The 19,026-nt window shown below is 57.8% G+C and overlaps 8 protein-coding genes across 8 annotated transcripts; 3 read left to right on the top strand and 5 right to left on the bottom strand.

Moving 5' to 3' along the window:
* Positions 1 to 69: 69 nt before the first annotated feature.
* CCM_01815 (short chain dehydrogenase) lies at positions 70 to 1,183 on the bottom strand (the record flags this gene model as incomplete). The annotated part of the gene is made up of 3 exons (XM_006666970.1): positions 70 to 723; positions 793 to 998; positions 1,087 to 1,183. The coding sequence occupies 3 exons, from the start codon at positions 1,181 to 1,183 to the stop codon at positions 70 to 72; spliced, it is 957 nt and encodes a 318-aa protein (XP_006667033.1).
* Positions 1,184 to 1,764: 581 nt separating this feature from the next.
* On the top strand, positions 1,765 to 2,742 carry CCM_01814 (glutathione S-transferase kappa 1; the record flags this gene model as incomplete). Its single annotated transcript, XM_006666969.1, has 5 exons — positions 1,765 to 1,801; positions 1,867 to 1,945; positions 2,008 to 2,048; positions 2,137 to 2,611; positions 2,670 to 2,742. 5 exons carry the CDS (start codon positions 1,765 to 1,767, stop codon positions 2,740 to 2,742), a joined length of 705 nt encoding a protein of 234 aa, XP_006667032.1.
* A 403-nt stretch (positions 2,743 to 3,145) lies between these two features.
* Positions 3,146 to 3,832, top strand: CCM_01813 (dihydrofolate reductase; the record flags this gene model as incomplete). The annotated part of the gene is made up of 2 exons (XM_006666968.1): positions 3,146 to 3,283; positions 3,347 to 3,832. 2 exons carry the CDS (start codon positions 3,146 to 3,148, stop codon positions 3,830 to 3,832), a joined length of 624 nt encoding a protein of 207 aa, XP_006667031.1.
* A 326-nt stretch (positions 3,833 to 4,158) lies between these two features.
* On the bottom strand, positions 4,159 to 5,187 carry CCM_01812 (Ubiquinol-cytochrome C chaperone; the record flags this gene model as incomplete). Its single annotated transcript, XM_006666967.1, has 2 exons — positions 4,159 to 4,733; positions 4,815 to 5,187. The coding sequence occupies 2 exons, from the start codon at positions 5,185 to 5,187 to the stop codon at positions 4,159 to 4,161; spliced, it is 948 nt and encodes a 315-aa protein (XP_006667030.1).
* A 386-nt stretch (positions 5,188 to 5,573) lies between these two features.
* On the bottom strand, positions 5,574 to 6,924 carry CCM_01811 (3-oxoacyl-(acyl-carrier-protein) synthase 2; the record flags this gene model as incomplete). The annotated part of the gene is made up of 2 exons (XM_006666966.1): positions 5,574 to 6,443; positions 6,520 to 6,924. 2 exons carry the CDS (start codon positions 6,922 to 6,924, stop codon positions 5,574 to 5,576), a joined length of 1,275 nt encoding a protein of 424 aa, XP_006667029.1.
* Positions 6,925 to 7,574: 650 nt separating this feature from the next.
* CCM_01810 (small oligopeptide transporter, OPT family) lies at positions 7,575 to 10,479 on the top strand (the record flags this gene model as incomplete). The annotated part of the gene is made up of 6 exons (XM_006666965.1): positions 7,575 to 8,358; positions 8,422 to 8,761; positions 8,885 to 9,299; positions 9,365 to 9,570; positions 9,717 to 9,931; positions 9,992 to 10,479. The coding sequence occupies 6 exons, from the start codon at positions 7,575 to 7,577 to the stop codon at positions 10,477 to 10,479; spliced, it is 2,448 nt and encodes an 815-aa protein (XP_006667028.1).
* A 270-nt stretch (positions 10,480 to 10,749) lies between these two features.
* Positions 10,750 to 13,330, bottom strand: CCM_01809 (Fungal transcriptional regulatory protein; the record flags this gene model as incomplete). Its single annotated transcript, XM_006666964.1, has 6 exons — positions 10,750 to 11,344; positions 11,446 to 12,094; positions 12,169 to 12,517; positions 12,572 to 12,768; positions 12,845 to 13,175; positions 13,250 to 13,330. The coding sequence occupies 6 exons, from the start codon at positions 13,328 to 13,330 to the stop codon at positions 10,750 to 10,752; spliced, it is 2,202 nt and encodes a 733-aa protein (XP_006667027.1).
* A 3,329-nt stretch (positions 13,331 to 16,659) lies between these two features.
* On the bottom strand, positions 16,660 to 18,601 carry CCM_01808 (pyruvate dehydrogenase protein x component; the record flags this gene model as incomplete). Its single annotated transcript, XM_006666963.1, has 4 exons — positions 16,660 to 16,922; positions 16,997 to 17,129; positions 17,238 to 18,454; positions 18,538 to 18,601. 4 exons carry the CDS (start codon positions 18,599 to 18,601, stop codon positions 16,660 to 16,662), a joined length of 1,677 nt encoding a protein of 558 aa, XP_006667026.1.
* Between the last annotated feature and the right edge of the window lie 425 nt (positions 18,602 to 19,026).

Genomic DNA, 19,026 nt, shown 5'->3' with positions numbered 1-19,026 from the left:
AAACCTGACGCACCCAAAACTCGAATTATCAAGAGTATCATTTCTACTTGACAGGTATCGATGCTAGTATTACAATTTGGCCAACTTTGTGCTGTCGACGCGCTTCCCCTCGTCGTCCTGCTCGGCCACGCGCAGGTCGGGCAGGCGGGCCGGCATGATGCGCCTCGGCTCACTGTCGGGCACGACGTTGTACTTTCGAAAGTCGCGGACGCCGCAGTAGTCGTGCAGAAAGTCCTCGTCGAGCAGCAGCTCGCCGTTGACGTCGGCGGCCGGGGCGTGGACGATGGCGAGCATGGCGTCGGAGAAGATGGCGGGCTTGCGCAGGTCGCGGGCCTCGTCCGGGCGCAGCCTGACCATGGGCTCCGTGGCGGCCGACTCGATGGCGACGGCGGGCCAGAGGCTGGTGATGGCCATGCCGCGCGCGACGAGCCCCTGGCGGGCAAAGTCCATGGCCAGGCCCTTTGTGAGCACCGACATGCCCACCTTGCCCATGGCGTACGCCGTCTTGCCCCGGAAGAAGCGGCTGTAGATGGGCGGCGAGACGACGAGGATGCGCCCGCCAGGCTGCTGCTGCAGGTGCGGCAGCGCGGCCTGCACCGTGGCGTACAGGCCCTCGGGGTTGACGCTCTGCATCAGCTTGAACCGCTTCAGCGGCGTGTCCTGCACAGACGCCCAGTAGATGGCGCCTGAGTTGTAGATGAGCACGTCGAGGCGCCCGTATTTCTGTGATTTTTGGTTGGTTTTTAGCTAGGGGGGAAACACGAGGGGAAGAAGGGACGGGGGGCGGCGCACGGCAATGGTCTGCTCGACGAGCGCGTTGACGCTCTCCTCATGGCGCACGTCTACTTGCACGGGGTGGGCTTCGCCGCCCGCTTGCCGGATCTCGTAGCTGACGGTGGTGATGGTGGAATCGTTGGACTTGGGGTCCGGTATGGCTGTGATTGGTTTGGCAGGATCGCTGACTGTCTTGGCAGCGACGACGACTTTGGTGTTTTCCCCTTGTCAGAATTATCTCTTCCAACTGATGCGCCACGTTATGGGAAAGAGGCAGGTGGTGGTGGTGTGTGTGTGTGTGTCGGAACATACCGGCGTAGCCATGCGCGGCAAAGTCGACGGCGACTTGCCGGCCGATGCCGCGGGACGCGCCCACGACGAGAGCGACGGGTTTGCTGGAGGGAGCCATGGGGTGCCGGATGTGCAGAGTAGCGCTGCTTCAATTGGTTTGAAGAAGGGGAGCTCAAATTCGTTGACAGAGGTCCGAGTTCATATGTTTTTTTCCAAGAGAAAGAAGACCAATTGACGAAAAATCAGAGAACTACAGTGAAGCTTTCGGATGACAATATCAAGGTCCGGGGAAGTGGGGCCGCGCGGTGCCGAGGTTGCGACCCCACTGGAGCTTCTCAAAGCCCGGTTCCTCCCCCGCGGTGAGTGTGACCCGAATGGCTGGCTTGTCTTACCTTCCTCTACTATTAATTACTTGCCATCTTCCGCGGGCGACGATTTCCACCTTTTCTGTCAACGCATCAACCAAGTCTCCTCCAGCTTTCGCTACCCGTAGATCCGGCTTTCCCCCCCTTTGCCACAACCCCCACATCACAAGGAAAGCGGCTGTTTGCTCTCGTCATCACACCCGACTAGAGCGATTAACAAAAAGCGTGCAATAGCCATTGCCGTGGAGTATAATTGCGCCATTCGCTCTGCATAGCAAACTCCGACAGATCTTTGCCCACCCCCCCACAGCCGTTACGAATCAAACCCGCCAGCATGCCGGGCGCACGAATTGACGTTTACCTCGACTTTGGTATGTCCCAGGGACACACGATGGGCGCTCTTGACATAGGGGCTAATTCTGCATCTACACCACAGCGTCGGTGTTTAGCTATATCTGCTTTGTCGACTTGGAGGCCAACAGGCAGAAGCTCGCCGCGAATGGCGTCACGATTGAGTATGCTTTTTTTTCGTCATTCCGCGACTGCTGGCCGTGGAGCGCTGACATGGACCCTCTAGATACCACCCCATCTTCCTCGGCGGCATCAACGTTGCGTCCGGTACGATTATCCCGTCCTAACTCCCCTTGTCCATACTCCGATTTCACTTGTTCTGTTTTGCTCACTCTGCATTTCCCATCCCCGGCAGGCAACAAGCCGCCGTGGACGCTGCCCGCCAAGGCGGCCTACCTCGGCTTCGACACGCCGCGGGCGCTGCGGCGCGTCGGCCTCGGCCACGTGCAGACGCCCTCGGACATGATGGCCTTTGGCATGACGGTGCAGCCGCTGCGCGCGATCCACTACATCAAGGCGCACTACCCGACGGCCGTGTTCCTCGCCGCGTTCCACTTCCTCATGGACCGCGCCTGGACGGCGCCGAACCGCGTCATCGCCGACGCCGACGTCTTGCGCGCGGTCCTCGCCGAGGCCACCGAGACTATTTCCGGCGGCCGCGCGCTGTTCGCGCCCGACGAGGTCGACCGCATCATGGACGGCCGCGCCGCGTTCAAGGACAGCGTCAAGAAGGAGACGGACGTCGCCCTGAGCAGGGGCGCGTTTGGCGCGCCCTGGATCTGGGCCACGAATGCAAAGGGCCAGGAGGAGCCCTTTTTCGGCAGCGATCGGTAAGTGCATTTGCTGGGAGGGCGGTTTTGGAGGGGTCTTGTGGCTGACGAAGGATAGCTTCAACCACGTATACGCGTTCCTGGAGATTCCCTTTCAAGATGTAACCGTTCTGAGTCCCAACAAGCTGTGATTTGGAAGAAAAGTACGACGCGTTGGTGGTATTTAAAACACTACTACTAGGCCAATTCGAGCTAGCTATTTCTGAGCATTTTGGTGAATATGTATTCCTGATCTTTCATCATATTGTTTTCAAGTCCTCTTTAGACGCTAGGCTGCGCATGTGTATGTTGCAAGAGCGCTGAATAGAATGAGAGAATGATAATATTAAAAAAGATGGCATAAATAAATTAAGTGGAGCTATAAAAATGAAAATGTAGAATGATTCAAAATATAAAGAGAAGAACAGATGTGATGTTTTACTCATCTATGGTGGAACGGCGCGTCCCACTTGGTCGCGCGCAAAACCACCCGTTCCCAGCACCCATCTTGGCCACCTACACACGTCAGTCAAGACCGAGCAACCAACCCGTAAAATGCAGTCCCTAGAACTGACCTTGGTCGTGGCCGCGACGCGCAGCATGGGCATCGGCGCCGGCGGCACCATGCCGTGGAACGGCCTGCGCAACGAGATGAAGTACTTTGCGCGCGTCACGACGCAGCTTGCGTCCCCCGTACGTCCCCCCCCCCCAGCCCAGCTGCCAACCTAGCCTAATCCTTGTCTTTGGCTGTTTCAGTGCCCCTCGGGCGCGGTCAATGCCGTCATCATGGGCCGCAAAACCTGGGACTCGATCCCGCCCAAGTTCCGCCCGCTCAAGGGCCGGCTCAACATCATCATCAGCCGCGCCGCCGCCACGACGCCGCCGCCGCCGCCGGGCGTGCAGGGGCCGGTGGTGCGCGTGGCCTCGGTCGAGGCCGCGCTGCAGTATGCGGGCGCGCACTGCGGCGGCGGCCGCATCTTCGTCATCGGCGGCGGCCAGGTGTACAAGGCCGTCCTGCGCCGGCCAGAGGTCCGCCGCGTGCTGCTCACCCGCATCGAGACCGAGTACGACTGCGATACGTTTTTTCCAATTAAGCTCGGCGCCGACGACGGCACAGAGCCGGGGTGGACGAGGCGCTCGGACGAGCAGTGGAGGGCCTGGACCGGCGAGCCGGACACGGAGAAGGGGCGCAGAGAAGAAGCGGGCGTCAAGTACGAGTTTCAAATGTGGGAGAGAGAGTAGCATTGGCGGTTGGCAGCGATCAATAAAATAATACTAATAATACCGAGGACCATAATCAGAAGCTGGCTGAAAGATGCTGAGAACTAAATGCTGTTGAATTTGCTGAGAATGAATTCATTAAATTGTGGTCGCCTCTATATGGTCGAAATACCAACCCTCGCGGTATAATATACATGTAATTTATATGCGCTCCTCCCTTCAATACTGATACAGGATACCCGCTCATGCAGTCGCTATGCATGTCATGTCGGGATTTTAGCGTTACATTGCTGCACTCTTCATCTCGTGCTCATCTCGGCTCTTTTCCCAAGTCCAACGACGGCTCTCTACAGAGTAGCAGCAACCTTGTCCGCCGCGGCGGCCTTGGCCTTGACCTGCTGCGGCGTCTGCGGCAACGTCTTGTCGCCGCCCTCCTGGTCGCTCAAAAACGGCGCCTCGAGCCTCGTCCAAAAGACGTCAACGGGCTTCTCCAAGATCTCAGCGGCCTGCTGCGCAAACGTCAGGTCCGAGGCGCCCTCGAGGGCGGCGAGGCTGGCGCGGATCCAGCCGACAATGGCGACGAGGGCGCGGGGGTCGGCGTGGGGGTCGCCCTTGAAGAGGTTGCGCCAGACGGCGCTGGCGAGGACGGCGTCGCCCTTGACGAGCCCCTCGTCGTAGGCGAGCAGCAGGCCGCGCCACTGGACAAAGATGTCCTTGAGGTAGCGCTGGCGCAGGGCGCTCGAGGTGATGTTGTGGTCGAGGTGCATCTTCTTCTCGCACTCGAAGAAGAAGTGGTCAATCAGCTGCTGCGACCAGTTGCGGTACTCGTCCCGGTCGAAGCAGCGCAGCCGCGCGTTGATGAGGTACAGATGCAGCATAGTGACGTGCGACCACGTGCTGAAGGAGGGCTGCAGGCCGAATGCTATTGAAAGGAAGAGTTGTTGTCAGCTTTGGGGGGGAAGCTCTCTCAAGAGGACAATGCGTGGGGGGGCAGCGCGCTTACTCTTGTTCCATGCATTTTCAGCGTCTTTGGCCTTGCCAATCTCTTCGCCGTCGTCGCGCTTCTGGACACGGTCCTGTTTGCGCTCCTCGTCTGTGATGCGGTAATCGGCCGGCTTGGCGCAGACCTTGAACAAGCGCTCCGAGGCACCGACGACGCGGTACGAGTCCCGGAGGCCGAGGATGTGACGTGGTGACGAGCTGCTAAAGTGGCGCGCCGTTTGTATTCTCGTCGTCGTCGTCGTTGAGCGTACTGTGGCGGGCGCGCTGGATGTGGCGACTTTTCGCGCGGCAGGGGAGGGAGCAGCGGCGACGCCAGCACCGAGGGCGGAGCGCAGCATGCTCCTTGCATGCAGCCGGCACGTCTGGCAGGCCATGGTGTTTGGTGATTGCGGTTCTGGTGGGATTGGCTGTCGTGGTTGGCCTCGAACGCCGCTGCGTAGTGACTTTGAGCGCCCAAGGGGAAGTCAACTAATCGATGATGCTAAAATTTAAAAAGTTGCCGGCTGAATATCGGTGACCTGACAGGTCGTTTGAGTGGAGACATGTACTTGTATACATACTTACCTACCTAGGTAGTGAGGACAGCATCAGGAAAACGAATGAAAATAAAATAAAAGGTGAGAGAATTGATATACATTACATTTCAAATTTTACAATTTTACATCTTCTCTTTAAAGTACAGTGAACTGTTTGCTGCACACGAGTTCCTATACAGCCACCAGTGTGGCAAAATAGACCGAACACTACAGCTACTAATAATTCAACATTTTGCAAAGACCAGCGAGCTGTTGGTGCCGCCAAAGCCAAAACTGTTGCTCATGGCCACGCTAATAGCCTTGTCCTTGGCCTTTTGCGGGACAAAGTCAAAGTTTGCACCGACATTGGGCGACTCCAAGTTCAGCGTGGCCGGCACAACGCCCTCGTGGATGGCCAGTATCGCAAACATGGCTTCCAAGGCACCAGCAGCGCCGAGCAAGTGTCCCACGGCGCCCTTTGTGCTGCTGACGGTGACCTGCCCCTCGGACGACAGGCCCTCTTCGCCCAGCATGAGCCGTCGAATGGCCATTGTCTCGGCGACGTCGCCGACCTCTGTGCCGGTGGCGTGGGCGTTGATGTAGCCGACCTCGGCGGGCCGGAGGCGGGCGGCGCGCAGGGCCCTCTTCATGGCCAGGAAGGCGCCCTGGCCGTCGGCGCGCGGCGCCGTCATGTGGTGCGCGTCGCCGCTGCAGCCGTAGCCCCTGACCTCGGCGTAGATGCGGGCGCCGCGGGCCCGCGCGTGGCCGAGCTCCTCGAGGACGCACACGGCGGCGCCCTCGGCGACGACGAAGCCGTCGCGCCCGGCGTCAAAGGGCCGGCAGCTGGCGCCCGGCCGGTCGTTGTAGGCGGTGGCGAGGGAGCGGGCGCGGCCAAAGCCCGCAAACGTCAGCGGGTGGATGCAGGACTCGGCGCCGCCGGCGACCATGACGCGCGCGTCGCCAAAGGCGATGAAGCGCGCCGCGTCGCCGAGGGAGTGCGCGCCCGTGGTGCAGGCCGTCGTGGCCGCGTGGTTGGGGCCCTGGAAGCCGTACTTGATGGCGATGTGGCCGGCGGCCATGTTGGTGAGGATCTTGGGGACAAACAGCGGCGACACCTTTTTTATATCCCTTGCAATTGGGGTGTTAGCAGCGTTTGCAAGTCCTGCTTCTCGGTCCATGCTCGCGACTCACCCCTTTGTGATGCTCCACGCTCGTCGTGTACATGTCGTCGAGATTGCCGATGCCGCTCCCCAGGCAGACACCCGTGTCCTCCTTGTCCTCCGCGGCGACGGCGTCCCACCCGGCGTCCTGGAGCGCCATGTGCGTGGCGGCCATGGCGTACTGGGTGAAGAGCGACATGCGGCGCTGCTCGGCGGCGGTGAGCCAGTCGTCAGCATGCCAGCCGCCGTCGGCGAGGCGGCCGCGCGGCACGACGCCGGCCACGGTGCTCGTGAGCTCCTGCCAGCGCTCCTTGGGCGCGCGGTCGGCTACGCTGGTGATGCCGCAGTCGCCGGCGACGAGGCGGTTCCACGTGCGGCGGGCGCCGACCCCGAGCGGCGTGACGGCGCCGAGGCCTGTCACGACGACGCGGCGCATCGTGATTCCATGTCCTGGTGGGTGGTGAGGTGAGAGGAGGAGGCGGCGTAGAAGAGCGAAAAGCAGAGAGCAGAGAGCTTCTGTGATGAAACTTTCAATGGTGCCAGAGGTAAAAGCTCAGCTCCCCACAGCGGACGGGAGCGCTAGAAACATGCGCGAGCCGCTAAAATTACAGGGGTGCTCATATCTGCGCCTGAGGCCTTGTGAGTCTTATGAATGAGAGTCGCGACGGGCACGTGCAGCTAGCGATCAATTAATTTTAAAATGTACTTTGACTCTATTGATTCTATTGGTTGTTTTACTTTGAGCTATCAAAATTATCCGTCCATTTTATTCAACGCCAGTGCCGTCTCAGACGACCCGCGCACGCATTGACTGGCCGTCGGTTTCAGGGTCCAACCCTCAACACCTCCTTCGCATGTGTCCTCAGCCTCACGCTTCCCCGACAACCGGAAGCAAAGCTGTCTCAATCAATCGCCCTAATAAGCAAACTCGCTCTTCATTTCATTGATCATTGACCCGCGCACCTGCCCGTCTCCAAGACTCGTCTCTCACGGCGCCCCCCCTGTGCGCGCCGGGAGCAGCGCTAGACGCTTCCGCTTGCCGCCTCACCTTCAACGCGACCAAGCCCGTCCCGGCCTCAATCGGCCATGAGCGACGACAAGCGCGACGGTCCCTCGGTGCAGGCGCACACCAGCGGCCGAGACCAGGACCTCGGCGCCACAGAGCGCACGCCGCGGCACTCCTTCCAGCAGCAGGGCCGGCACCACCACCACGCCGGCGCCGACGACCTGCATGACGTCGACTTGGGCAAGTGGTCCGACTTTGACGCCAACGACGAGGATGACGCCGGGCCGACCCAGGAGCACGGCCGCCTGCTGGACGCAGACCACCACGCCGCCGCCGCCGGAGGGGAAGCGTTTGAGCTTAGCGAGCGGCCCGGCCTCCTCCTGCAGGACCCCGAGGCCGAGGACTCGCCGTACGCCGAAGTGCGCGCGGCGGTGCGCAACGTCGACGTGGCCGTGCCGGCCAGCACGGTGCGCGCGTGGACGATTGGCCTCGGCCTCACCGTGGCGGGCGCGGCCATGAACACGCTCTTCTCCCTGCGGCAGCCGTCCATCTCCATCGGCCCGCTCGTCGCGCAAATCGTCGCGTACCCCCTCGGCCACGCCTGGGCGCGCGTCGTGCCGGCCAGGGAGTTTTGCACGGCCGGCCGCCGCTGGAGCCTGAACCCGGGCCCGTTCAGCATCAAGGAGCACGCCGTCATCACCGTCATGGCCAGCGTCTCGTTTTCGGTCGCGTACTCGACTGACATCATCCTCGCGCAGCGCGTCTTTTACAAGCAGGACTTTGGCATCTTGTTTCAGCTGCTGCTGATGATATCGACCCAGTCGCTCGGCTACGGTATTGCTGGCGTCATGCGCAAGTATTTGGGTCAGTCGAGTCGAGAGCTGACCGGTCGTGTCTGAATCGTCGCTAACGATAACTGCCGTCTAGTCTACCCGGCCTCGATGATTTGGCCTGAAAACCTCGTCAGCGTCACCCTCTTAAACGCCATGTATGAGCAGAGCAGCGCTCCAGACCACAAAGTCCTCGGCGGATCAATGCCTCGACTCAGGTGGTTCGCTCTCGTGTCCATCGGGTCCTTCTTCTACTTTTTCATTCCTGGCTTCCTTGCCCGTTTTCTCAGCGTCTTTGCCTTTCCAACATGGATTGCGCCGGACAATGCCGTCGTGAACCAGCTCTTTGGGGGCGTGTCTGGGCTGTCCATCTTGCCCATCACCTTTGACTGGACCCAGGTAGCAGGCTATATCGGCTCGCCACTGATACCGCCTTGGTGCGTGTTTCTTCCTATCACAAACAACGACGGGTGGCTTTTGTTCTTGTCACAGACAACGACGGATCGCCCTTCCTCCCGCCAACAAGAATGACGAATCCGCTAACTTCCCTCCCCCCATAGGCACGCCATCGCCAACACGCTCCTCGGCGTCGTCGTCTTCTTCATCTTCCTCTCCTCGCTGCTGCACTACAGCGGCGTCTGGTACTCGGCCTACCTGCCCATGAGCGACGCCGGCACGTACGACAACCGCGGGCAGGCGTACAACACGACAAGGATCCTCACGCCGCAGCTCACCCTCGACGTGCAGGCGTACACGGCGTACTCGCCCCTCTTCATCAGCACCACCTTTGCCATTGCCTACGGCCTCTCGTTTGCCTCCATCTCGGCGCTGCTCGTCCACACCTGGATCCACAGCCGCAAGACCATCTGGAAGCAGTACCGCAATAGCACGACGGAGAAGCCCGACATTCACATGAAGCTGATGCGCAAGTATCCCGAGGCGCCGGACTGGTGGTATCTGTCGCTCTTTTTAGTCGTGAGTCGCTCCCGGAGGACAAGACGGGTGCTGTGCCTTTGATCACTCACACATATCTTCCCTAGATGCTCGGCATCGGTCTGTACACCGTCGTCGCTTACCCGACCAACTTTGCCTGGTGGGCGTTCCTCTTGGCCATCTTCATCTCGTATGCTTTTTCGCTGCCGATTGGCATCATCCAGGCCATTACCAATACGCAGATTGGCCTCAACGTCTTGACCGAGTTTATTTACGGCTACATCCAGCCCGGCCGTCCTCTTGGTCTCATGCTGTACGTCGCCGCCTGTATATCTGGCATTAATGACTCTGGCTAACATTTGCGCCCCTACATAAGCTTCAAGACATTCGGCTACGTCACAATGCAAGTCCTTTGCCAGACAAAGAAGAGGAACAAAATAGAAGCTAACTCTCACATAGGTCTCAGTCGCTTGGCTTCATTGCTGATCTCAAGTTTGGCCACTACATGAAGGTGCCTCCGCGCACCATGTTCATGGCCCAAGTCGTCGCCACCACCGTGTCTTGCTTTGTCCAGGTTGCCGTCCTCAACCTCGCCCTCGTCAGCATTGACAATGTCTGCGATCTTCGCCAGCGCGACCGCTTCACCTGCCCTGGCGGACGCGTCTTTTTCTCCGGTACGTAACCCCCCCCCTCTTCCCATTCAGTCTATACTCACCGTTGCTAAAACCCCCAAGCCTCCATCATCTGGGGTCTCATCGGACCGGCGCGCATCTTCTCGCCCGGGCGCATCTACTCTGGGCTCTTCTCCTTCTTCGTGCTGGGCGGCGTCACGCCCGTCGCCATCTACCTGTGGACCAAGCGCTGGCCCGGCTCGGCGGCCAAGTACCTCATGGCGCCCGTCATCTTTGGCGGCGCCGGCGCGATCCCGCCGGCCACGCCGCTCAACTACTTTTCGTGGGGCATCGTCGGCTTCGTCTTCCAGTTCTGGATCAAGAAGCGCCACTTTGGCTGGTGGTCGCGCCTCAACTTCCTCACCTCGTGCGGCCTCGACCTCGGCCTCGCGTTTGGCACGCTCGTGCTCTTCTTTGCCTTTACGCTCCGCGACGTTGAACCGCCGCAGTGGTGGGGGAACGTGATTGTGGAGAAGACGATGGATTTCAAGGGAACCGCGATTCAGGCATTCGTGGCAGATGGGCAGACGTTTGGCCCTCTGACCTGGTAAGAGTCTGTCATGGGCGATGCATCGAGCGTATATTGGGCTACAACGGCGTTTGGGTTGGGAAACAGGCAATTTAGAACCGGGAAATATTCACATGATCCTTTCAATTTAATATAGAATTGTTTATTTAATTTCAATAACTCCAATTACGCTGACGTATCCAAAATGAACATCGCGTGCGTGTTGTTTTCCCAATCCGATACCCAAAACAATGCTGTTGCTTCTGGAGAAGCAGCCGTTGCTTCTGGAGAAGCAAAAACGTTTCATTATACATTAAGATAAATATAGTTGCTGCCCCGGATACGCGGCGTAGTCCTGTGTCACCTGCATGGCGTCGCCGTCGTATCCGTCCTGTTGCACCGCGAATCCGTAGCAGGCGGCATCGCTGCCGCAGCGGGCCAGATTGATGCCCGGCATGGCGCCGCCGCCCCATGCGCTCAGCGGGCCGATGCCAACGCCCGTCGCCGGCTCCAGGTAGTCGGACGAGGGCATCGACTGGACCGAGTAGCGGCGGCCGTCCGGGCCGCAGTATGTCGAGTCCGGGCACGCGACGGCGGCGGCGAAGTCGTGCGTGGGGAAGGCGGGGGGGCTCATCACGCCGTCGCCCTGCACCTCGTAGTTTCCGTACGGAGGAGGCATTTCCAGGTACGTCGGCCGGCCCATGGGCAGCGACCGGCGCTTCCGCTCGTCGACGAGCCGGCGCAGAGCGTAGAGGCTGTTGAGATCGCCCTCCTCGGTGGGGTTCCGCGGGCTCCCCAGCTCCAGGATGAAGAAAGCCTGCCCGACAATGGCGTCTGAGTTTTCATACTTGTACAAGTCGAAGAACTGGTTCGTCAGAATGACCAAGACGGCCGTATGTAGACACGGTCTGGGGGGAGGTGGGAGGAGGTAAGTGTTAGTTTTCTTTTTGCTGTGTTGCGTGTCTTGCTTTTTTCCCTTCGTAATGGGAGAGGAAATACTCACCGCCACATGTAGTCGTTTTGAAACTGTCGCGACTGGTTATGTGCCTCGTACATGCGCTCGACGGCCTGGTGGGCGGTGAAGACGCAGGCCTGGGAAATGTACTTCCAGGTGGTGTCGTATTTCTGCTTGGACGACTGGCACAGTTCCTGGACGAAGAAGGGTCTGGAGAGGAGCATCTTTGCGTAGTCGCGAAACAGGAGCGCGTGCTGCGTGGCGAGGCTCTCCTCGGCGTCGTCGTCGTGCGGCTGCTCCTGCTTGCAGACGGGGCTCAGCGGAGGGGAATACTGTTGGGCCTGCTGCAGCATCGTCGACGCTCGCTCGGCTGGAAAGTGCCGCTGGTTATAGACGAGCTTGATGGTCTTGCGGATCATCTTGGCCGAGGCTACGTTGTACTCGAGACACTCATCACGGCCGCTGGGACTGCTGGACGGGGAGGAGTAGTCTCCCGGCGCCACTGGCTTGCATTTTTGTTCTGTGAGAGCTTGCGGTTGCCGCCCGAGAAGCGCGGCCACCAGGGAGTCAAGAACGAATAGACACTTCCAAAGCTTGGAATGGACAGCGTTTGCCTTCCCCTCGACTGCCGCGGCGCGCAACGAAGAAGACCCTTGCGCCGCCTGGTTGATGCCGAGCACAGCCGCAGCCCTTACTGCCAATCCTTTTTGGTCCCAGAGTTAGCTTTTGTGGTGCTTGGGTCCATGTTCCAAGCTGACTGGTAGCTGGGTAGCTTACCTATATAGGCATCCGCTGCGTTCCATTTGGAAGCAGCGAGGGAGTAGGTCGTCATGAGCGCCCATGCTTGTATCATCCACACCTCGAATGTGTCGAAGCCGCCGATGCGCATCAGAGTCGCTTCTGCAAAGTAAAAGTAGTCATCGGCCTGTCGGAGATGATCAGAGAGAACAAGTCCCGAGTCGGGGTATTCGGCCGTCTTTTGGGCCTCGAGGGTGGCGGATCCGGCGGCGAAGAGGAGATATAATAAGCAGAGGCTGCCGGGGTCTTGTGGCGGAAGGCTGGAGTAGCAGGTCTGCAGAAGCTCATGAATAGTGACTTCATCCAGGATGTCCACCAAATGGATACTCTGGACACACACTGTTTAGTCAATGGAAAAGCGATGCGCAAGAGGGGAACGTACGTATTGGCGGGCCAGCTTCACCAGCTGCTCTGCCATGTCTCGATCAGGCAGCGGCACTGAGTTGGGCAGTCCCTGTGGATGAGCGTTGCTTCCTAACCTGGTGAGATTGTCATGACTTTGGGTGAAGTGGCAGGATCCAGATATCGGCAATATTAGTCTCTTGATGTCGGCAAGAAAGCTAGCCGACGAGGAGCCACCTACGAATTTTGGGGTTTATCTAGTCAGCGTTTTTGATATACTTGAGAGGGCACGGTGAGGGTTACGTATACGTACAGATGGAGACAGAATTTTGATTGGGGATTCTTGTAGCAATAGCAGACTCGTACGGGACCTCCGACGCATTACTCCATTCCGATATGGCCGACGGCGAGTGATACGATGCATGGGGGAAGAAGCCGTGGCCCAGCGGCGACGGCAAGGGGGGTGAGTTTCCCGGCTCCGGCTTGATGTAGGCCATTGTGAACGCATTCGCGAGGCCCTTGGAAGACGGGACGATGCCGTCCTGCTTGGCGGAGCGAGGCACGTTCTTGCGCTTCCGCGGCGGATCGTAGACGCATACATGGCCGCGCTTCTCACAGCCTGAGCACGGCGTTTGTCCGTCGCACTGCTCGGCATCAGCATGTATTTTCGGGGGTCCCCCAAAGGTTAGTAGTAGGAGGTGGGATCGGCAAAGTGTACCTTTTGTTTGCGGTTCTGGCAGCCTTTGCAGGCCTGTCCGATGCGCTTTCGCTGCTCGTCGAGGACTTTGGAGCGTGTCATTGCTTGGTAAGTGGTCAAGTTGAGGATAACGACGGTCTGGGGGGAGGGGAGGTCAAGGAACTGATGGAAGGACAACTTGTGGAATGTTCAAACGATTGGAGTCGTGGATATGGTAAAGGAAAAGACGAAAAGCCTCCAAGAGCTCCGAGAGGGGATACAGGATAGGGTACAACAAGTATAAGAGAGCAGCTGGACGGACAGTTGCACGAGGATGGAGACGGTCTGGAGAAATGAGATCTGCAGGACGCGGTGGCCTTGAATCCCCCTCCATTTATACTAGGTTTGACAAGGACGCCTCCAAAGAAGACCTTGTATCGGAGTGGACACCATCTTTTTTTAAACATCTGGCAAAGCGGCCTCATTCCTCGCCTACGCCACCAGGACAAAGCTGTTTAGATGAGAGAACTAGTGGTTAGAAGAGGACAAGGCCAAAATAATAATAAAAAACAGACAAAATGTTGATGACGGCCGCATAGAGCTAATGCCACCCCTCCCTGTCCTGGAATAGGTGCCAGTTGCCAGTTTACCGATGACTTGCGTTGCTGGATACACAAAGGAAACAGAAGTACTTGGCCATTGCTGGCACGGGGTCACCAATAGCGCGGAGCAGGCAGACCGGTGTACAGCTTTTTCGAGGCGACGAGACCTCAATACGAAGCTTGTGCGACGCCGACGACCTGGACAGGCCTGAGACCTGTATGTTGGGCCTCCGAAAAGGGTAGATTGTGGCAAGTGACATATTCGATGGCAGGGGGGGGGGGAGGGAGGGAGAGAGGAGGCAGCAGCAGCGAGCATCCCAAGCCTGGCATTAAAAATAGCGACTCTGAGAATGGCATGGCAATGTTGGATGCCAACGTACGGATACGGATACCAGTATGTAGCTAATACCAGTCAAGTCTGTCTGCTTCTCTTCCCAGTCACTGATCTGCCAGCCTGCCGGCCGCAAGACAATGTGACTGGCCCCCCCTGGTGTCCAAGAGAATCGTATCTGATCAAGGTTATCAGGAAAGAAGGCAGTCAACCCTGCAAGATTGTCGGCTCCATGCCCATCCGAGCAAGCAACCAAGCAACCTCGTCCAACCACCCACCCAACCACCCATGGCGGACGCTCAAGGACCCTTTTCTGATTTCACGAAAAAAGGCCCAATATCCAATATCCTTTGAGCGCCGTGAGCGCCCCCCCTCCCTCCTCCCCCGGGGATTGTCCAGTTTTTTACGCGGCGTACAAGAGTACAGGAGAGGCGTACAACACGACGCTGTGCGTGCATATATTGTGGCGGGCAAGAACAAGGTGAATCATGCCAGGAAAAAGGGCTGAGACATAGACCCTTGTCGCAATCTAGCAACCATTGACGCACGCGAGCAACCAAGGCCTCATTGGGTCGATTTAAAGGCCAGCCGCCGCCGCTCCCTCCTCACAGGCTCCCTCGTCTCATCAAGAACTCAAGACCTTTTTTCTTCCTTTCCCCCCTCTAACTAGGGCCTTTGCCCCCCCCCCCCCAGCGTTTTCTTCTCTTGTCCTGCGGCCCCCGGAGAGGCCATCCAGATGCAGGCAGAAGAAAACTCGGTCGGGCATCGCTGCTTAGCCTATCCCAGGACATGGGTGTCCGCGCCCCCCCCCCCCCTTCCCTTTCCCCCAAAAACCGATCTCACAAGGGGAGTATTTGGAACATGGCTTTTTTATTTTTTTTTGCCAGGCGACCCAGCCCTAATAAGATGTGTAAAAAAAAAAAGGCCCGAATAGACTCAAACAGGCAGCCCGAGCTCCCCATCTCGTGACTCCCTGGTATATTGGCTGCGCCCGCCTTTTGCCGGTTCCGTTTGCCGGATGTGCAGCGAGGGTTCATGGGAGATGACGACTCGTCCACTTCAAAACCCGGTTGGCGATGAGGGACGATCAGATGATCTGCAGGGTGCGAGATGGAGAGTGTGTGTGTGAGAGAGAGAGAGATAGCGCGCGCGTGCGAGAGAGAGAAAGCGAAGGAGGACACTCTCTCTGCACCCCTTCCGACGACGACGAAACATTCGCCTCTCCTGGATGCTCAAAAAGGTCCTGAAATCACGATGATGCATATGCCCTTGCGCCATCTCCCCGCATCCCGGCCTGCCGGAAAGTGGACAAGACGACAAGAGACCAACCAATAGCCCGCCGCTTCTGTCAAGGCAACGAAGACAGTTGAGAAGCGCAAGCGTCGTCGCCAAGGGCGCATTTACTCGCCCTCCAGCTACGAATGAGTATCAGTCAGTACCTGCCATGTTGGCCTGCATATGCAACTCGGTCGAATATAAAATGAGAAAAGAGACAAGACAGGGCATCGTTCCATGTGTCTATCTTTGTATACGTTACACAAAAGATGGACTTGTGCTTTTCCCAGGTCTCTAATTTGTAGATTGCAAATTTTTCTGTTATCTAAATCTATTTTTATTCATTTTTATTTGATTTTTATTTATTTGATTTTTCAATTTTATTTCCCTTGTTCTTTCTTCCCCGACTGCATTCGGGGAGCTTGTCTGCAGCAGCGACTTGCAAAATGGGGTGATGAGTTGAAAGACAAGGCAGCATTGTGTGACGAAACACTATATATAAAGCTGTCGTCAAAGGCTGCCGTATGTTCCAAACGAGGCAAAACTCCATGTCGATCCCACGCGACTGGTTACGCAGCACGCTCAGTACACGTCCGGTTCTCGTCATTTCATCCCATCTCCCATCAAGCCCCCCCCCCCGACTTGAATCATCCATGCTCAACACGCTAGCTTGCCGGGGCCGATGAACGGCATGAATCCATGATGAAGCAGAACCTGGGCCCGGTTCCAAATCGGCGGGCACGCTGCAGGCAAGGCCGAATGTTGGGACGAGCCGGGATTCTCCCTCCCAGTCGTTCGTTCATTTCGTCTCGTTTTGGGGCTTCTGCGTCAAACATGGACCCTCCCGTGTTTCTCCACGACGACTAGGAAATGGCGGTAGCATCAGTACTGGTCATCCGTACTCTGTACAGAGTCCTCCGCACACAGTCCGCACTGTTCTGTAGGCTGCGCCAGTTCTGGGCACTCACACTCCTCGTGTTGGACCTTCTTTGTCCGGACCAGGGTTTTATCGACCAAGATTATCGTCTGTAAGGTGTGTCTGGTGTGTACACCATGTGTAACGTCGAGAAGGAAACTAGTAGCTTCTTCTCAACGGCTGAGCCAGATTGTGGTCAGCTAGCCACACGGCCGAGTACCTTTTTTTTTTTTTTTTCTTCTCACTCTTCCTTGTCCCCTTCCTCCTCATCTGTATGTTTGACTTGATAAAGAATTGGCCTCAGATTCCAATGCTTCAACGCCTCCCCTCAGCCATTTGGGATCAGCTCCAGCTCCCGACTTCGCAACTCCCAACTCCCAACTCCCATCTGCTTACCCAAACAGGGGCTGCTACACATGGCTGCTGCGCCAGATTCAGCCTCACGACGGCGACGAGTCGGTGGCTTCTCCCACTCGTCTGTCGCTGGCGTAGCATCCTGGACGATCCTGACGCAGCGGAATTCCATCCGCGGAATGTGCATCTTGAGGCGCATGAGGATGTGTTGCACAACATTGCCGCGGCATGCACCGCCTGCATGAGAAGAAAATGCAAGTCGGCCTGCAGTGTCTGCCTCGACGATGCCTAATTCTCCGAGACCTACGTACGCCGTGCGAAAACAACAGGAGACGTTGCAAAATTCTGCTTCTGCTTCTGCCTCGTCTTCTTCTTCATAATCTTCTTCTTCATAATCTTCTTCTTCATAATCTTCTTCTTCATAATCTTCTTCTTCTTGATTGTCTAGAGTGCGTGATATACAGGTACAGCAGAATGGTAGTAATAGTAGTAATAGTAGTAGTAGTTGTCATCAATTCGCAAAAAGGCAGACAGCTGTCGTCTCTACAGCACCAGTCTACCGGGCTCGTCCTCGAGGATAAACTTGCAGCGCTGCAAGAATACATATGCTCGCTCCTCCTCGGCCTTGGGCACAGTCAGGGTGAATACATTGCCACCCGACGACAGGCCAGGCACCGTGTCAATCGTCACCATGTTGGAGGGCGGTGGCTGGGGCGGGCGGCTAGCCAGCTCGTCGATGATATCGTGCTTGACGTGCAGCGTGGGTGTGCCCTTGGGCTTGTACGTGGCACCGGCAGGAATCGCCGATACTTGCGGCAGGTAGATGCCACGAGCCCCCTTGGCAGCCTTGACCTTGTCGAGGCCGAGAACGGCATCGAACAATTCGCTGGCGGTGGGCTCCTGCTGCGCACGGGGGAGCGCATCGTTGGCAACTTCGGCAGCGCGGCTGATAAAGGTCGACAGTGGCAGGAAAACGCCCAATGTGTCCTGGATCTTCTTCTGTACTTGCGTGACCTTGGCCAGTGAGACAGGCACGTTGATCTCAAGAGGGAGCGCTTCCACAGGGGCAGAAGAGGCGGTGGTATCGGCCTTGGGGGCCGGGGCAGACTTCTTCTGGGCAACCTTGATGTTGCTGAGGTCAAGGTGCGCGAGGTGCTCAAATCGGGCAGAAATGGCCGCGGGCGTCTCGGCATTGATGGTGCCAATGTAGGCCAGCACGTCACCCTTGAGCAGTCGGCCGCTGGGGCCGGTCGGCTTGATCTTGGTGACATCCCCCTCGCTGATGCCGTTGGCCTTGACGAGATGTTCGACCGAGGGCATAAGGGGATACTTTTGCTGGTATGACTGGCCGCCCTGGGCGGTCTTTTGCTGTTTGCTGCTGCTGTTGCCACTGGAAGGCGCAGGTTCGCTCTTGAGATCCGACGAGGCCGATTCCGAGGCGGCGGACGTCTGCTTGTTGGGTTGCTGGTCGGCGGGAATCTCGAGCGCGGCAATATCGTCGCCGGCCTCTGCGAGGACGGCAATGCGGGTGCCGACGGGGACGGCCTTACTGCCGTCCTGGGACATGATCTTCATCATAATGCCGTCTTCCTGGGCCTCGACGTCCATGGTGGCCTTGTCCGTCTCAATCTCGAGCAGCACGTCGCCGGCGCTGAAGCTCTCGCCGTCCTTGACGCGCCAGCTGGCGATATTTCCCTCGGTCATGGTCGGCGATAGGGCGGGCATAATAAAGTTTTGGGCGGCGAGGCATCGCGTAGAGGTCGAAAAGCCTGCGATGAGCGGTGGTCAGCAAACGGGGACATGGTTGAGTGAAGGACGCAATCTTGGGGGGGAATCGGAAGGAATCGCTTACGAGCAATGGCGCGGCTGCTGGCCATACGCACAGAGGCACGGCATGCCGTTGCAAGAGACGCCATCGTCGGTCCCGATTGCCGATTGGACTGTTCTGATGGAGGCGTTGAAGGGGGGAGTTGCCTGCGACAAAAGGTGAGAGTTTTCTTTTCGAAGCTGTTGGGGGACCGCCGATACAGGGCGGACGAGTCCGTGGTTTTTTGGTGGGGCGCCGCCGGTACGTACCGGATGATGAGATGATAATCTACAGCACAAACAGTTTTTTTTTTGGTGGGATTTTGATAACATATATCGTACAAAGGCTCAAGTTTATACCATCTTCCCAAAATTAGACAATATTCCATCAACTTTGACCTCTCGGGCGTGATATTTGGATCCTGCGTTCGTCACTCTCCTGTCCAATTTAGGCATAGCCCACTGTAACCCCTGCCATTTCCTATCTACCGCTACCCATGTGGCGTGTCAAAAATTGTTGGCCAACCAAAACTCC

Source organism: Cordyceps militaris (assembly GCF_000225605.1).
Source record: "Cordyceps militaris CM01 unplaced genomic scaffold CCM_S00001, whole genome shotgun sequence".
Taxonomy (NCBI): domain Eukaryota; kingdom Fungi; phylum Ascomycota; class Sordariomycetes; order Hypocreales; family Cordycipitaceae; genus Cordyceps; species Cordyceps militaris.
This window is presented reverse-complemented; position numbering and strand designations above follow the sequence as displayed.